Source organism: Corapipo altera, unplaced genomic scaffold (genome assembly GCF_003945725.1).
Source record: "Corapipo altera isolate COAL_440 unplaced genomic scaffold, ASM394572v1 69, whole genome shotgun sequence".
Lineage (NCBI taxonomy): Eukaryota > Metazoa > Chordata > Aves > Passeriformes > Pipridae > Corapipo > Corapipo altera.
In genome coordinates, this window is record NW_020884908.1 from 4222567 (window position 1) to 4241398 (window position 18832).

The 18832-nt window shown below is 38.9% G+C and overlaps 1 protein-coding gene across 5 annotated transcripts in view; it reads right to left on the minus strand.

Moving 5' to 3' along the window:
- NR3C2 (nuclear receptor subfamily 3 group C member 2) overlaps positions 1-18832 on the minus strand; it is a 204685-nt gene that overhangs the window by 25087 nt on the left and 160766 nt on the right. For all 5 annotated transcript variants that reach the window (XM_027652704.1, XM_027652705.1, XM_027652703.1 and 2 more), the window contains 2 exons: positions 10056-10394; positions 9519-9663 (listed from right to left, as the gene is read on the minus strand). In XM_027652704.1, the coding sequence (XP_027508505.1) occupies positions 9519-9663; positions 10056-10394 (484 nt within the window). The remainder of the gene's footprint in view (positions 1-9518; positions 9664-10055; positions 10395-18832) is intronic.

The window sequence follows — 18832 nt, forward strand, 5'->3', positions numbered from 1 at the left end:
TTTGAGAAAGATCAGAAAAGTTAAATGAAATCTTTGCATGAGTGCTTTCCATAGAGGAGTCCAGGAAGGCTCTGCACCAGAGCCTTTTCAGTAAGCAAAGTATGAGAACTAGTTTCAGATTAAAGTGTAAGTAAAAGAGGGTTTAGAAAGACCAAAAAAAAAAAAAAATCCAGTAAAATGAATAGTAATAAATCACCAAGACCAGATGGCATCCATCCACGAGCTGTAAAGCAACTTAAATACGGAATTGCTGAACTACTAACCGTGCTGTGCAGCTTATTGCTTAAATTGCCCTTATAAAAGTCATGGAAGGCGACAAACGTGACTGATTTCTTAAAATGGGTCTGAGAGTGGGAACAGAGCACTCCAGAGACCAGAGGCTAGTAAGTCTCGTTTCTATATCTAGCAAAACGATTGAAAGAGAAGCATGAATAGATAAATAAATATGTTATATGGGAAGAAAGTCAGCAGAACTTCGGCAGAGAGAGGTCATGTCTCACGAATCTGTAAGAGCACTCTAATGATAGCACAAGGATGTTCTCGTGGATACAGGCAACGTCTGTACGACGGAAATGCTTTGCACATGCCAGGTCTAGCTGCATCCCACAGCCATATGGGGTGAGACCTAAGCAAACACCAATCCTCTCCTCCTCCTCTCTTCTGCCCTGGTTTCCACACAAAGGAAACTGGGGCATGCATCTTGGGTATGGGCTCTAATACCATCTGTCAGTGTGCCAGCACGGGTAATTACTGGTCTAGGATCTGTACACTGCTTTGCATGAAGAGGTATGTGGGGATGCAATCCTGGCAAGGTTGGATTTTAAAGCTATTAAAAAGATCTCCTGAAAGCTCTTAAAGAGAGCTTAGGGAGAAGGAGGAGGTCTCTTCAGGGATTATTAGCAGCTTAAAAATAGGAGACCGAGGGTAATAACAAATGGACATCTCCCACAAGTACTGGAGGTTACCAGGGAAGTCTCTCAGAGCTCCATGCTGGGACAAGGACTGAGAACTGTGGTCATACATCACCTGAAAAAAAGTCAGACCTGGAAGTGATGGAAGACTATGGAAGACTATGGAAGTTATAGGGCTCGCTGATGACTCCAGGTGATGAAATCCAGAGCTCCCTGTGAAAGACTGAAAAATCCTGCAAGTCTGTGTGGCTGGCTGACAAAATGGAAGGTGAAAACCACTACATGGACAATGCAGACAGTATAATCACCTCCCATCATACATACAAAACAACAAGATTAACAAGCATCACACAATGAAGAGACCTAGGCATAACCTGGGACAAGTTTTTGGGGGCTTCTACCTTCTGAAAATGTTTGTTCAATGTTTGTCAAAAAAAAAAGTGAAGATGTGAGAGAAGAGTCAAAAGCAAGACAGAATTTGTAATTTTTCTACTGCGTCCACTGCACTCTGAAATCAGCATGTCAGTCTGGTCTCCTCCCAAAATTAATACAATGGGCTGGCAAAAGCATAGAGGGAAGAGCTGAGGATGGTCAGGGATTCCAGACAACTGATATACAAGGGAGGATTACATTGACTACCTGATTCTTTGGCTCATAGAAGAAACAACAGGACTTGACAGAGATCTAAGTGACGAATGCCACACATCGGATGAGAAGGATTATATCCACTATTACTACAAACACAGGAATGAAGTGGCACTCCATGAAATTATCAGCCACCTGCTTTAGAAACATCGCCAACAACCAAATATGCATGATTAAACTGCAGAAGCGACTGCCACGGAACATTTTAGATGTCAAGATTACAAATGCATTCAAAAAGTTACTAGGCAAATTCACAGAAGAAAGGTACAAAAGGGTTATTAAGCACAACTGTCCAAATGCAATCTCACATTCAGAAAGTACCCAAATCACTGACTGCTGTAACAGGCAAATGAAGAAGTATCATTTTACCCTTGTCCAGATCTTAAAGCTTTCTTTGCAACTCGCCCATTTAAAGGATGAGAAACTGTGCTAGATGGACCTTTCTTCTAGCAGTTTCCACACTCTTCCAGATCTCCTTAAAAATACTTTATCTCCTGTTTTCCCTTACAGTTTCAGAGTTTGAACCAAAACACTCTAGAAATTTAGGAAATGTTTAGAGATAGAAGCATTAAAAGGCAGAGACTTTAGAAATTTATGCAAAGAAATCAAATCTATTACTTTGCCCAACCAATGACCTGCTTACAAAGAAAAAGCAAAATAAAGACTTGGAAAATCTAGCTGAAGCATATTACATCCATTATGTACAGGTATGACAGAAGCTTTTCAAAATTTCCTTCTGTGTCTGCACTATTGTGGGGTGGCTATGTAACAAAATCCTTTCATGTACATCTCTGGATGGGAACTAAGCTGCGCTTAATGAAAAAGTAAATAATAGTAACAACACATATAAAAAAATTACTGATAAAGATACTTCTTACTGCACTGACAGTTTGTATGAATGCAGTACTCCTCATCAAAATAATATATGCATACAAAAATTATGCAGGGAGGATCATCAAGGAGTGCTTGATGACCTTTTAACAAGATCAGGGATCACCCACACAATTTATTAGCAAAGAGCGAACATTGACAACTCCCATCAACCATTGTTCTGGCAGCACTAATTAAAAATGAGGGATTTGGAGACTGCCAGATGAAAGAGATTACAAATATGTATCTAAATTTAGAAACTACAGGATTAACAGATTGCAAAAGAAGCCAAAAGGGTTAACAGTCACCATCCTGCAGAACATAAAAGCAAAAAAGTAATCATTTAAGCAATAAAAAAAGTTACTTACTGGTTTTATCACTATTCACAGATGATCTAAATAATCATCCCCCCTCAAACCCTCAAGGTATATAAGGTTAAAAAAAAAAGCTGTTCTTAAATATTCAGCTTATTTTATTACGTCTATCTTCCTGCTGTTACCATAGAAATCAGAATACCAGGAAGACTTACAGGCTTCAGCACTGAAAGGGCACAGAGAGGTTGCTGCATCCTTGCACTGCCTTATGCAATACCAAATCCTAATGGTCCCAGCTTCCACAAGCATATATTGTGAGAGGATATTAGAAACGTAATGAAAAGACGATGAACATTTTATTTACTAATAAACTATACATAGTTATTAAATGTAGATTTAAAAGAAAATCTTAGCTATTCAGCTGAGTTACATCTTAATTCTCACTTTAATTTTATGACTTTCCTCAATGTTACAAAATCCTCTGCCCATCCACATCCCATGACAACACTACCATAGAAACTTCACAGAAATCCCAATGTACTGAAGCTATTTTCCCTGCCTCTCTCTACGTCATTTGCTCTACAACAACTTTCTTATTTGAAAAATGTATGCTCTGTTTTTCTACTCTATTGCTAATATCAACCTCTGTCTCCTATTAAATGTTAAAACCTCACACTTGGGACAATTATCAAAAGCACAGCATGAGACATGCTTGAAATACTACAGTTTGATTTTACTGGAAGTTAAATCTTGCACTTTAAAGGGTGTATTTATATTAATTTATAGTAAACTTAGTTTGTTAAACTACACTACATACATAGTATGCATTATTTAAAAATATTTGGAGTAGATGATTGAATTTTGTAATGAAAAAATCTATCCGTACTGCACTACAAACTACAATAGCCAGTAGTGTCACAATTGCCTGAAATGGAAATAATGAAAGGACAGCCACTTCTGCATTCAAAATCCATGGCCTGAAGCCTCACCTTATCAGTCAAAACCACCAACCAATATATCAATTGGTATATTCTGTTCTTAATGTTTTGTACATAATATTCAGTAAACTGCAGCCCCTACTGAAACCTTTTTACTGTAAGGACTGAGCTGCATATGACTTAATACAACAAATTCAGAGATTGAAAAGAGACATCACCGATCCAAATGCTTGTGAAAACTGGCCCCAGTTTTTAGACTCAGCTTTTCAAGTTCACTTCAATACTTTCAGGTACCTCATGCAATACCTAGTGCTGTTCTTATCAGGCAAATCCTCAAGTCCTTGACTAGGGTAAAAAAAAACAATGACAGAATAAAGTACAATGGCCAGGAAATTCAGAACCTGCATACTTATGCACCTATGATTTATTCTTTATGCTGCAGATGACAAATCAAGAAAAATCAAAGGAGAAAGAAAACACACAGCACATTAGTCATTCAGTGCATTTGCAAAATACTGTTGAAATATTGATGCTGTACTTTAATGCACTAAAGAGTCTCAACATGGTGTGTCTCAGCATTACTGAATTCTGCCTGTATCCCACATCATTGCTGTTTTACAGCTAGATAAGACTTGAATGGTAAATAAGGTAATTTGGGTAAATTTTCTAAAAATAGTAAATGATCTTGGAATCTTGAGCCTCTTCAGATGTCCCAAAGGATTCAGAAATCCACGAAGAGATCATGTAAAACTTAAAATCAAAAGATATATCAAGACCTGTGGAGGAACTCTGGGGTCAGGTTGTCCTTTTGGGGTTTTTAAGCCAGCAGAAACCAACATATGCCAAAGAGGAGCAGGGCTTGAGTTTTAATAGTTGTCAGCAATTCCACAGCTGGGTTTTTGCCCAATGGAGAAATAAGAAGTCACCATACCTCTTCCAGTGCAGCTTGCCATGAGGGATGTAGTTTCTGGCTTCCAGCTGGGAGGAGGAGACGTGCTGGGAGCAAAAGCCATGGCTCCAAACGCAGCCCATGACCCACTGCTCCCACTGGTTTCCCACGTTGTGGGAGCGAGGATCCCTGCCATTCCATGTCTTGGCTCCTGTCAGGTTTCTGTTGGCAGTGCTGCACTCATAAATGGTTTTTATTCCTTCCTGAGCCTCTGAAAGGTTGCCAGCCAATGCCCTGATTTAATGTATGGGTGGAAGCAGATACCTGGGATGTTGCCACCACTAGCCGGCGGGACAGCAGTGCCTGAGCCCGTTACAACGTGAGCAAGAAGAAGCATCCCTTGCCTTTCTCTGGAATTTAGGCATCTGACTTTCGCACTGCAAAGACAAGCTCCTACTATTGAAAGATTGGATCTCTTCTAGACATGAACTGTCACACCACCTCTTTTCAAAAATGTTGAGGACTTTTCCTTCAAAAGGTCACTAACTTAGCTATTAGTTCACTGATTAATTCATCCAGTAAGGGAAAGACCAATGGAATCGGCAACTAACTTCCCTGTCTTCAAGGATCATATCTTAAAAATCATGTTTTAGGCTATTCCCTGTAGTAAACAGTGTATTGTGCATAGTTTCAGTCAGAATCCCTGAAAACAAGGTAGTGTTACAAACCATTTTGTTTTGCTACATCCCTTGCTTTGTTCTTGCACCCATTCCAGGCAGCTTCGCTCAGTTTCCTGCTTTCAATTGTGGGTAATTCTACCCATTTAACGCTCTGGACTTAAATTGTCCATGCATATGCCTGCCTCAGGTTGAATTAGATTAGAAAATTTCAGCTAAAGTCTTTGGTTAAGCCTTAAAGAGAAATTTTCTCCCTCCCACGAGTTAAATAATCAACAGACTTTTTTTTCTGTAGGATTTCTGTTACTTTTGCAGTAGGAATCTGAAAAGTCTCAGAGCTCAGGGCTTGAATTAGGGACAGTCTTTTGCCACGTCTTAAGAAAATCTTCCCCATTAATATCCCTCTGTTCTCCCAAATCCCTAGATCCATTCAAGGTAAGGCTTTCTCAATGGCAACAAATGAAGAAAAACTCCAATAGTCTCTCACTACATAATCCTGTATCATCCCTACATTTCATCCAACCTGATCAAAGGAGTCACATGAGAAAAATATTATGGGATAGCATAACTTAGGGTTTGGTTACGGATACAGTCTTCAGTGCATATGCCCAAAAGGTTTAAACTATGACTTCATGGACCACCTTAATTCTGGAATTTTGCAACTTCCTGAATTTGAGTTTATACAGCTTTAGGAACATAACTGCAACACCTTTTGAGTGTTATTACATATGCAACAATCATTCTTTAAGAGTATTTACCCACAACAGGAATTATGCAGTGTCATGTATACGACAGTCTTTTTAACGATTTACTGTGGATTAAATCCAAAGCTTGTGCCTACAGAATATTAGTTTTGATTGCAACTACTACGCTACAAAAGAAATGGACTAAAAAACCATACATGCCATAACTTACACAAGCACAACATAAAATACACTGGTCTGTTTTATGCCTCTTTTCAAGCTGTTTTTAGGCATTTCTGCAACAGGCCGAGCAGCCATTTTCTTATCCCTCAGTTAAAATCTGCATGTTTACTTAAACCCAATTAAATCAATGGAATATATGCCTGATCCACAGAGACAAACAGTACACTTAATTAGACATGTAGCATGACTAAATGAAGGCGGACAAATATTTCCAGCCTTCCATAAGCCTAACAGGAAATCAAACCACATATGAGTAGGGAGGCATTTTGCACTGTATTTATACAATCAAAGTTACATTTAACAGCTATTAACAACGAGGATCCTCATTTGTTATTTGCCTTGTTTACAGGCCTTCAGAATAAGAAAGAAAACAAGATCATATATCATGGCCTTCCAGAAACATTACGACTTCCTTTTATTCACAGTAGTTAAGAGTAAACGGAAAATTCATTTAACATAAAACAAAGCCACATAATTCTGCTAATGCCAACCTCTACTTTCACTCTTTTTTAACTGTTCATTGAAGAAAATGGTGAACCCTCTAGGGCACTGAGTGTATGCTACTGGCCAGGGACATTCCTGATTTTTTCTTGCACGGAGACGGGAAATGACCTCTGCAGACACAATATGAAGAAATACCAAGAAAATCTTGGTCAGGTGATAACAGAAAGATTACTCACTCAAGCCAGCAGAAGGTAAAGTCACTGTAAAGCATCTCCCTTTCATTCTGCATCAACTAATACAGTCCTAAAATGCTGAGGACAGTAAAAACCTCAAAAAGTGGCATGCAATGAACCTTAGGGAGGTCTGATAAAACCTTGTGGAACAGAAACAGAAGCCAGTACTTAGAACTACACATTACATTTCCAAGTTCATGGTACTCAAAAAGTAAGGTAAGATTAGCCTTCAGCAACTCCAGAGCAAACCCTCAAAGCATTTCACAAACAGTATTATGCTTTTTGCCTATCTGAATGTTTTCTACACTGAGCTGTATTGGTCAACTTGCATAATTCCAGTAATTCTCTTACTTTATCTCAAAACTGGGAAAAGAACTGCATCTCTTGAACTTAGAATCACGACACAGTAGCTTGGGAGGGACCTCTGGAGGTTTCAAGTCCAAACCCCGGTTCACAGCAGGGCTAATATCAAAGCTGGCACAGGCTTTACCCAGTGAAGGCTTGGATATCTTCTAAGCCAAAGACTCCAAGGTCCTTCTGGGCATCTGCTCTGCTATTTCACCATCTCTTTATGAAATGTCTTCTCCTGCTGCCCAGGAGGCAGTTTGTTGTGCTAGACTTGCAATCAAAAACTCATTTTTCCACTGAGCACCTCTATAAAGAGCCTGATTTCATCTTTTCTACAACAACTCCTCCAGAAGCTGAAGATCGCAATTAAATCCCCACTGCACCCAGCACAGTATTCTCCTGGCTGCGTGGGCCCAGACCCTCACTGTCCCAGTCAGCCCCCAACCACCTTGGCCAACCTCCACGGGCTCTGTGCAGTTTCTCAACAACTTCCAAAAACAACTTTGCTGGAGAGCCCAAAACTTGGACTCTAAATGCAGTCCCAAAGACCCTCCTGAGTGGCAATATGAGAAACTGAGAACATATATCAGCTGTGATTCCCATCAGGTATGAAACATGAGCAAAATGACAAAACCCCCTCCTATTCCAGCAATGTGGTCATTACTGTTTTGGAGTAAACACTGATCTCCTACTCTTTTATCTCCAAGGAAATTTCTTGCCCTGATTAGCTACTTCAAAAGTCCCTGTCCCCTTCTCACAGCTCCTGGTACCTTATTTTTTGTCTGTTTAGAAGCAACTGCCTTCTGCTACCTTTGGTAGCTTTGCAATGAGTACATTACTAAATACGTAGAAGGCCAGGCCACTATCTTACATATATATATATATATATATATCTGATGTGGGATGTTTTAATTTTTCACTCCATGATGACACTGCATTCCCTTTTTCCAACCTCAGCCTCAATATAACTCTGCAGGCACCTACCTTCCAGGCTTGCAGCATAAAACTCACAATTGATCTCGACTTCTGGAAGTTGCTTCTATCTGTAGTATCGCAAATGCTAGCAATGCACACACTCTTTTGTTTGCAAGCAGGATTGATTTCCCTGTCCAATAAATTTTGACCCCCTGACTGATTTTCTCCAGATGAGGGAAAGCTGCTTTTGTGTTTGAACTTTTAGTCTGCATTTCCCCAGGAGAACTAAACTCTTCAAAGTTCACATTTTCACTTAGCTTTAGCTGCAGATACTATTTTTCTTCAGTGATAATTCTCTAATGTCCGAGTCGTAATGGAGGTGCTTTCAACAAGGAAAATGGCTGACATTACATTTTCAACCACATGCAATGAATCACCAGTCCACTCTCTTAAAAACAAACCAAACCAAAGAATCCTCCTTTGATATTGCTCACTGCTTGGGGACCAATCTCATACTCATTAATTATTTAGGAATTCCTAAATCAAAGACAGACTATTAAGACGGACAGCGACAAAGCATCTTCTCCAAGAAAAAGATTTCAGAATGCTTTAGGGGATTGAGTGGTAAGTTATTTTTTGATAATTTTTTTCCTGGTTTGTTTTTTCTTTTTTTTCCTTCAAGTACACTCATATCCTATTGATTATGTCTCATTTTTACCTCAAGAAAAAAACCTCAACCTTCTGGATAAGCAAATGATGCGACCCTCATTTGACTGCCTGTGTATTCACTTAGATTTTGACTTTACTGTCTTGTAATAAACACTAGGAGAATGGAACAGAAATTAAATTATAGTCATCAAAAGCAAAGCACTAAACACACACAAACTTAAAATATGAAAGAACACATACTCAGACAGAATGTCTGATCCTTCTTTTTGTCTGAATGCATCATAAAAGAAGTTATGTTTCATTACTGAAAAAAAACATTTCGGCTTCTTTCATGGTTGCAAAGAAGGGTAATTAAGACTGTCAAGAAAACACATTGAACAGCTGTATATTGTTAACAAAAGCACCATTATATGACTGCTCTGAAAAACCCAGTAATTTAAACATTCACATTTCCTAGAAGTTAGACATTTTTCCAAGCTCCAGTAGATACCAAAAAATGTTCTTTCCTATAAATCTTGGTCATGTATCAGTCATATTTCAGCCAGTAGGATGGTCCTAATTTGAAAACACATCCACATACATAAGGAGAAGTGGATGGCAGTATCAAAGCTTTGGTAATTGAAAAGTGAGTCACTGAATAAAAACCCCAAAATTTAGCTACTTTTTAAGCCTGAAAACCAAATAAAGACAGAGAAAACCTTCCAGCCTGTACCAATAAGGGCCATTAAGGAATACTTACTCATCGAAGATCAGGTCTGGAGCAAAATAGAGGAACTGGCTGTTTGTGTGTTTGTATGATCTCCAACTCAAGGCAAATGATGACAGACACATCCATGAATACTGAATTAAAGTAATTTGGTCCTCAAGAGGCAAGTTTCTAAATCCTAGAGACGAAAACAGAAAATACCCATAAGCAACAAAGGTTGGTCAAATACATTGTTCATTACTCTTCTAGAGTCCATGAACAAGAGCAACACTCCCACAAAGGATACTTCTGAAAAAACAAATCCGTAATTTTTCACTCCAGTGACAGAACTCGAAGAGACTATTATTCAGATTGAAAACTTTTTAAATATCAGTCACAGACATATGAAACAAACATTACATAAGTCAAAAAACCTGCAACAATCTTCTCTCAGATGTTCATCCTGCACCTCCCACTGCGCGTTTTTTCAAACGGAGTCCATAGATTAAAGACCCAATTTTTCAAGCAAATAGTCCTTTGACCTAAAAGAAACAGTCAAGTGACATTTCACCAAATGATTCATGGTCCTACCTGGAAGTATCTTTGCCCACTTCACCACCTGAATCATCTGCTTGCCGGCCAGGCGGTTTAAGGTGGAAAGCAGGTACTCCGCTGTGTCTGGCTTCGAGCTGTCATATCCTGCGTACACGATCTCTGGTTCAATGCTTTCAAGGATCTTAACAGGAGAGGGAGTAAGTGCTGGTGAGATAGCAGACATGTGGGGGACAAGTGCAGTGTTTACAGAGGGCTCGGTCACAGGTGCAATGTACGTCGTCCCTTCCTCGGGGCTCTGGGGTGGTGGCTGCTGCCGCTGTTGTGGCTGCTCCTCGTGCATCCCTTTCAATTTCCCCAACTTTTTGGACTTCCGGGCTGTGAAAATGAGCAGCGCAAGAGCAAAGTCAGTACAGAAAGCCAGCAAAAGCCTTGGTTTTATAGAAAATGGAAGCAGAAGTATAATATCAAAGTTTTTAAGTGAAACAGGTGCAGAACCTTAAAAAATACCTCACTGCCTGCAGCATTGGCACACTGGAAAAATGACCAAAACAAACCTATAAGCTCATTTTCATTGCTTTACTGGATGTTTTTATAGATGACAAAATGTCCAGTATCTATCTCCATGCAGACATGCATAAAACATCCTAGTTATTGTGGTTGGTGCCAATTAAAAATTTCAGAACTGTATCTGTTTTGTAGCTTAAATTAATCACTTATCACCTACAAGACTGCAATTCGTGTTCTCAATTGCATTTGGTCATCAAAAGAAATCTGCCAAAAATAAGCAGATCCAGAGCATTCCTAAGCTTTTGCTTCAGCTGGAAATGTAGTCAACCTATTCTGAACAGCCCAAGCTAGTCAAGTCCATTTGCTTCCGCCTCTTTGATACTTCCATAAGAGTTCTGCCCCTTCTCTTGAGTAATTCTGAAATAATGCTAAAAATATTTACCCACTTAAAGAAAAAAGACTGGGCCTCGTGTAACACCTTTCTCACTGCTATCAACATTTCTCGGATGATTTGCCTCCCATTTTCTTTTAATTTCCTTTTTTTTTCTTTAATGCTACCCTTCCTACTTTTCTTTACTAAATATTCTTAGAAGACAGCAACGCTACGGTGCTTCCACTTGTCGAAGAGACGCCAGACATTCTCTGTGGGTTGCATTCCCAACTTTGCCATGTGAGTCAGAGATATGAAAGCCAGCAGAAAGTTCTGCTCCTGCCCCAGCAAAACGATCTTGTAGCATGAGGAAGGAATGGGACTTAAAAATCAAGACAATTCAATTAAAAAAAACACACACAAAGAACCAAACAAAAAACCTACCACCACCCTTTTCACTATAAGGAAAGATAAAAAATAATAAAATCTTTAAAATCATTAGTAAAAAATAACTAAATTTACATGTTTGCAGCTCTTTCATAGTTAACTTCTCTCAAATACAGTTTTTCCTTATCTATCTGTTCACACCTAAAACCCTTGTCTGGACTGTTATCTTCCTGTCTCTTGATTATTACAACATTCCTTTTACTGACATCAGTAAATACAAGCCTATCTCACTCCTACTTGGAATACTATTGCAAATACCCTTCTTAGTCTATGTCCTTTCCCAAGTCTACCTCCTCAAGTTTTTTTTCCCTGTCATCACTTCCCCCCCCCCCCCATCTTTCCTTAAATATAGCAACTTTTTCGTAGTTTTAGGATCCTTTCTGGCCAACCTCCATCTCATCCCTCCTCTCTTCTCCATTATCAAAACGTTCACTTCCACTCCAACTCAACATGCCACGCCACTGCCTCCTGGGAAGTTTTCAAAGCTTGCTCTATGTGCTTGTTCCTGCTCCTCCTATTACGGTGCAGAAAACTCCCCAGTAAGACCAACAGAACTACCTCACTGCTCTTCTACAAACCAGTGTTTTAAGAAAATCCTCCTCAACAGCGGAGCTGCCACTGCTCTCAGACCACTGCTGGTGACAGGAGTCATTAATGTTTTACTGCTTCCTTGACACTGGGGCTGCCTGCCCAGAGTCAGAGGCTGGGAATGAGCGAGGCAGGATACAGACGCCCAGGGTCCAGGACAATGCACACCCAAGTGCAACAATAGCCTGTTGTTTTCAACACTTCCTTACTGGGACAGTACCTTGAACTCCGAGGAACTGGTTCAATCTCAAGATTCAACAGAAAAATTTATTAGGGTAAACATGGGACATTGCTTCAGAAAACAGCGATGTTACTAATCATACAGAAGATCTTGAAGGTGCCCAGTCAAAGAGATGCTCCTTGACTATTGTCTTCAAAACCTGAATACAATTCATTAGTACTGCAGCACACACTGCACGGAGCAGTGAGTCCAAAATCTGAACATCAGTTTGGTGTTGTTTCCATTACACCATAAGGGATCTTTATGGTTGATCTCAGCACCAACAACCCTCAGGTGACCTACAGAAAACTTCAGAGATCTTTGTGTAACTTTCATCACCTTTCCTTCAGAGAGCTGAAGGAAATTAATTTCATTAATTGATGTATGTCTGCTTTCAGCAGTTCCTTCTTTTCTCCCTGCCTGCAGACATCCAGACCAAGTGAGGTAGGTTGAATTTTTTAATAAAAGGTTTGAATATGCAAAAAAAGATGTGCTGGTCCTAATAAAACTTAGTTTAAAATTCTTTTGTTCAACTAACCACACATACTTAAAAACTTCCTAATTATTGGAAGCGTTAGCACAGGTTACAGAGGAATAGCTGTCATTTGAGATTATAAGGAAGAAATGAAACAAGTATCTGTCAGGAAAGGCTTCACTGCACCTTATTCTGTCTAAAGAGACAGGACAGATGAGAAGATCCTTCTAAAAAGTCCCTTCAAATCCTATTTCTTACTTTTCTATTATGAAACTCTTAAAAAAAGCTCATTTAAACAATGAAACAGAACTAAAGGATTTTTTATTCTCTGATGCATCAAGTTACATGGATATGGCATCTATTCTTCAAGATCTAATTTCTGATACTAGCACCCAAAAAGCCATCTTACAAAGCAGCAGCTGATCAAACACTTTGTTAAACGAGCCTTTTCCTCACTCTGCAAAATAAACCAGAGAGAGTTACAGGCAAAGCAGGCAACCCTAATAAATTTAATCCTGAAAAGTAAGTGAAAATACTGTTGTTCCTCATTTGGTGGAGTTGTACCTATATGACGACATCCTGGTGAAATCACTGTGAGTATTAAAGACAGTTTACATTTATCTTAGAAAGGCAAAGCAGAACTTACAGATTTTTCAACAAAATAAACCCGAAAAGCAAAGCAAGGATGGTCAAGTTCAGCAGAATGTCTGATGATGAGTTAACAGAGCCACTGGCCATTGAAAACAGTTTAAAAATAAGCCTGAAGGAGTGGATAGAGATTGATGTTTGCTATTATTATTCATTAAGTTTATCAGGCACTATTTTTTTCTGTTATCAAAACAGGACTAAAAATAAAGAACTTTACATATCTTTCATGTTTGCAGAGGCAAAAAAATGCATTCATGCCATAACTACACCATAACAAAAAAATGTATTGGTTTACCAGCTCCATCAAGTATCTAGCAACATAGATAATTGATTACATACTTAGGCATAATTTTTTTATGTTCTATTCTTCAAGAGTTTTTCATTAAAAGAAAAAAGAAATAACATTCTTCGACATATAAAACTGGCATTAAAATGTGTTTTAGTTTCATTTTCTTCCATTATAATGCCTTTAAAATGAAGCTGAGAAAAACATTACTGCTTGACAGTCATGTTTACAGTGAAGAAAACTGTATTTTTCATTTGGCTTTATGCCAGTGCTGTAGCTCAACTGGTTTGGTAACTCCCACAGAAACCAACAACTAAAGATTAAATACAAACTCTGAGCAGTACATACTCCAAGTCGGTCTTTAGAAGCTGTTTTTCACATTTCCTCTCTAACTGCGATACCAACTACAAAACCGACTAAGCCACCTCTGAATCAGGGGCAAAACTGTGTGCAAAAGCCATGTTCATCAGGATTGCTCCCTGGAAATGCTCTGACTATCCACACAGACCATAGGATGGGGCAGGTGTGGGGCATTTCATGTGACAAAGCTGGAGTCTGAAGCCTGTTTGGGGTTAGGACAAGAATTTCATCCAAATGGCTGCACAGCAGTGACTGTGTATTATCTATAACTGCAGGACTCCTTGCCCCTCCTGTTCGGTGTTACTGCAGCCAGGGTATCATATTATAATCCTTATATTTTTAAATCACCTGAGATAGAGTAGTAATTGAAGGAAAAAACCAATAGTGAAAGACATTGCCTATATACCTGAGGTTAATACTTCATATATCTGACACGACTTTGGTTGAATAAGTATTTTAGAAGGTCTTGTATATTCCAATAAAAATAATAAAAAAAAGTAAAATAAGGTGAAGCATTTGAAAAGTCATGATGTTGCATTTTTAAAAAGGCACTTCCAAAAGACCTCCTCTGTAGCTCTAACAATAAATTACAGTATAATAGAGGAAGAAATAAGCCACAAGTGACAGACAACTGGTTCCTTAGTATTGATCCTTCACATGTAAAGACTCCTGTCTCAAAGCTGGCACAAAGGAGGCCTGTGATCTCAGGATTGAGAGTTTTTGTGCCATCTGCAAAACACTAAATAGGCTTCTGTTCTTCAGGGAATGTTACTCTAAGTCAAATAACAAGACATTTACCTGGAAGTGTAGTTACAAGATAGGTAAACTACTATATTCTCTTTTTAAAAATATCATAGTAAACTTATACATGCTATACAAGTTGGGTCTAGAGGAAGCTATTCTATACTCCCTTTGTACCCAGACAATATATACAAATGAAGTTATAGAATCTAGACACTTGATAACTATTTTTCATAAGCTCAAAATTAATAGTTTTCATCAGTATTATTGTTAAAAATACAGGATCCAGAAATGCTAGAGAACAAAATGCTATCAAATAGTAGATAAACCCCTGTAAATATTATTATTTAATTCAGCAGTTTTATAAGAGTAATAACTTATTTGTAGAATTGTATCAGTGTTCAAATTTAGTAAATAAACAATGTAAAATGCTCTGCAAATTCATGCTGCCTTCCAGTTCTCTAAAGCGAAATGTGAAGTTTAGAAAATTAGTCCTATTTCTATGTAGAGGGAATTTTAAGACCTGCAATAATAATGCCCCTGAATCAGATTTTTTTTTTAAAGATGATATTCAAAGTTTGCCTTGATGTCTATTAAAAAGACATTTATTATTTGTATAGCTAAAGACATAATATTGATTACAAAGATCTTGTTTTATCACATGTGTAAAGCTCTGCATGAGCCAGGACCAAACTGATCCTCACCCAACAGATCTTTATTCATGTTGCAGGACATACCTGGATCCGCAAATGATATCAAAAGCACATTAAAAGAACATCAGCAGAAGGAAAGGGGAAACCGAAATGGACACAGCACAGGACACAGAAAGCAATGGAGGTTTAAAAAAAGAAGAAAAGGAGAAGAGAAAGTGGCAATTGGAGTAAATACAAAAAATGTAAAAGACATAAGGAAAAAAAAAATCACTATATGCACTTCAAACACGGTATAATTTGGGATTATTTCAAAGTATGCACTACACTACTAGTGGTCTAGGAAGCCTGAGGGTAGACAATATGCTGCAAAACAAACCCAACTCTGACCACCTTTAACTGTGCTGCTCTGTATGCCATGCCAGTGTACATCGCGTTTCAAATACTTGAGCTTCTCCATTCAGGTCCCAACTTCAGTGCCCGAGCACTGCAGCTGAGCTACAACCACCACCACCTTTCCAACCTCAACAGCTGTCAGTTTTCTCCCTTCCACCCCATGCCAAATGCTGGAGAGCTTTCCTGCACACCCTTCCACTGCCACCTGCCTCTCCAAAAGCAACCCACAGCACACCTTGCTGCACCACAGCTACCAAAGATACAAGCTGCCAATGGTCCCCTTGAGGCAACTGTAACAGCCTTTGGGCAGACTCTCCTCTGAGCCCTCACCAAGCATTTCCACCTTTGTATAGATAAATGCTCCATTAAAATGCCAGTTTTTACTCCTCTGAATCTTTTCATCGTGTTTGCCTGGTGACTTTGTCTCACTTACTTCAATGAACTGACATCTGTTCTCATTAGCTATTTTACTGCTACCACAAATAGTGTTTCCCTTCCCCCCCAATCTGTTGTATCTTGACATATATGAAAATTTTGAGCTATCTTGGTACAGACATTTTTTCACTTAAGTGTCTAGCACAATGGGAAATGAGATTTTGCTGAGAAATTTCTAGACAATAACACAGACTTTATATAGATATATACACAGACACACATATGCATGGGAACACATGGAATAAAGTGCAAAGCAGGAATGCAAACGAGATCTTACAGCATCATCCCATTCACCCTACAAAGTGCACTCAGGCATACACCTTTCTTCAGGAAACAGAAGAAACGAGCAAGACAGGATCCTAAAGCTTCCATAAAACTAATTACCCACTCTGGGAAGCAAACCACTGATTTTCAGGTAGAGCTGTGGTGGATGAAGAACCTCTAAATGTGACCCTGAGTGTTAGAGTCATAGAACATTGTGAGTTGGAAGGGACTCACAAGGATCCTCGAGTCCAACTCCTGTTGTGCCATATGTAAGAGCAAGGATCAGGTACAAATCTGGGAGACACACAGACAAGCACATGAGTCACTGCTTTAACTGGATAAACCAAGGGGAGGAAGTAAATGAAAAGCAGCTACTGAAGCAGGGGACAAGTTGTACAGGGACTTAAAAGGAGAGCACAAGACCGCTTTATCATGTAAGACAGACTACCAAGAGGACTTCACTCTTGCAAAGCAGAGGCCTTTCAAGGGTGATTTTTACAGTAGTATTTGGGATATGCTGAAGCGACCAAGTAGTCTGCCTAAATATGCAAAGAAAGGAAGACTGCAGCTGGTGAGGAAGAAAATAAAGGTCCTGGCTTCACACAGCAAAATAAATTTTAAAATCTGTTTCTGACAACTGTGACCCAGAGGAGATAGAAAGCGACAGAAAATGCTATTACTTGCTGTTGAGTCTGAGAAATCAGTAGTCTAATTAACAAAGCAATGAAAATTTCCCAATTTCTTATCCTCTGCCAGCAGAAGCAAGCTTTTACTGGAGAATAAGCTGAAAACCAATGACTGAATTCAGCAGAATGAAATGGTAGGCATAACTGAAACGATGACATAGTTTGGCACTGCCAACATCATTCACAACTGTTTACTAGTTAATAAGTAACACTTTAATCTGACAGGATTGGACAACCTAAAGACAAGAAATAAATGTGAAGTCTGATCTATGGAAATGTTACATTTTATTTGCCTTTGGTCAGACCCTGCAAAGATCCAGGCCCATTCAGAAATGTAACTCTTGTTCTTGGTTCACATTTGATATACCAAGAAGGGAGGCACAGCACAGATGGAAGAAAGAGCTTCTAATGTACATTTTAATCCACGTAATTGTACACTATTTTCATTTTGTTCACTTAAATGTATTTTGGTTCTCTATTCTAGTTGAATTTAAACTGCTAATAAAACAGACTGTAACTAGGACAATATTTCCTGCTTATTACTTTGCTTGCTTATAGGACAATTTTGGAAGTGTTTGCATCTTGTTTTGTCTGGAACAGATTGTAATACACGAAGTAGTGCAACGCTGCTCCAGCACAGGACTGTAAAGCACAGAAACAATATATCTGAAAAAGTTTATCCTATTGCCTTGAGCAGGATCAACCGTACTTTGCCCAAGTCAGTATATCATTAATCTCCAATAACAGGAATTCCACAATATCCCCAATCTTCCTCCAACATCTAACCACTCAGTTTTCTCCCAGCATCTCCTAATTTTGCATCATTTTTTCTGCAGTGAAGTTGATTTCTCTTCATCATTCCCCCAGCGGCCATAAAGAACTTACCATTCCTGTCCCATTTTACAACACTTTTTGAATTGACTGGTATCATGGTCTTCTTAATATGTTTCTCCCTTCTACACTACAATAAAATTAGTGTCTTCAACTCTTCCTTACAGATACATGTTTTTGGGGTTTTTTTTCCCCTAAGCTTCTTATTATCCTTGTTCTTCCTTGGGCAGTCTCTAGTCTGTATACACGTTTCTTCAGGCACATGATATGAAATTTCAGGAAGGAAGATTCAGTTTAGATGTTAAGAGAACCCTTCTACATGTAAAGCTCTGATGTGAAAAAATGGAATAGGTTATCAAGGGACACAGCAGATACTTCCACACTGAACAACTTTGAGAAGAGTTAAGAGATGTGTCCTTCATTTTAGGAAGGACACAGGCACTGCTAATCCCACCAACTAGGAGAGGAATGTAGGTGACAATTTTGCCAGGTTGCCTCAACCCCTCCACCCTGTCCAGAAGTGCTGAAATGAGACACAATCATCAGGCCCACACTTGCCAGTTCTGACAAGGAACAGAATAATTTCTTGGTATCAAACAAGACTTGCCTATTTTTGCAACAATTTTACATCGCTGACTCTAAATTTAACTTAAAATCATCACACAACCGTGCTCCTTTCTTCACTGCAGTCCCTCAACAGCTGCTCTCAGGTATCTCAGTTCTTCATACCTCCACTTGCACTTCTCAACATCACCCTCTGCACTGCACCAAAAATGCCATCATGTTGGTTGGTTTCAGACACTAGAACTGAAGATGCTTTTGAGTTCTGACTCTGTCCACAAAGGAGAATTTCCAGATCTGCAGATTTACATATTTGCTCTCTACTTCATTACACACATGATTACTAAA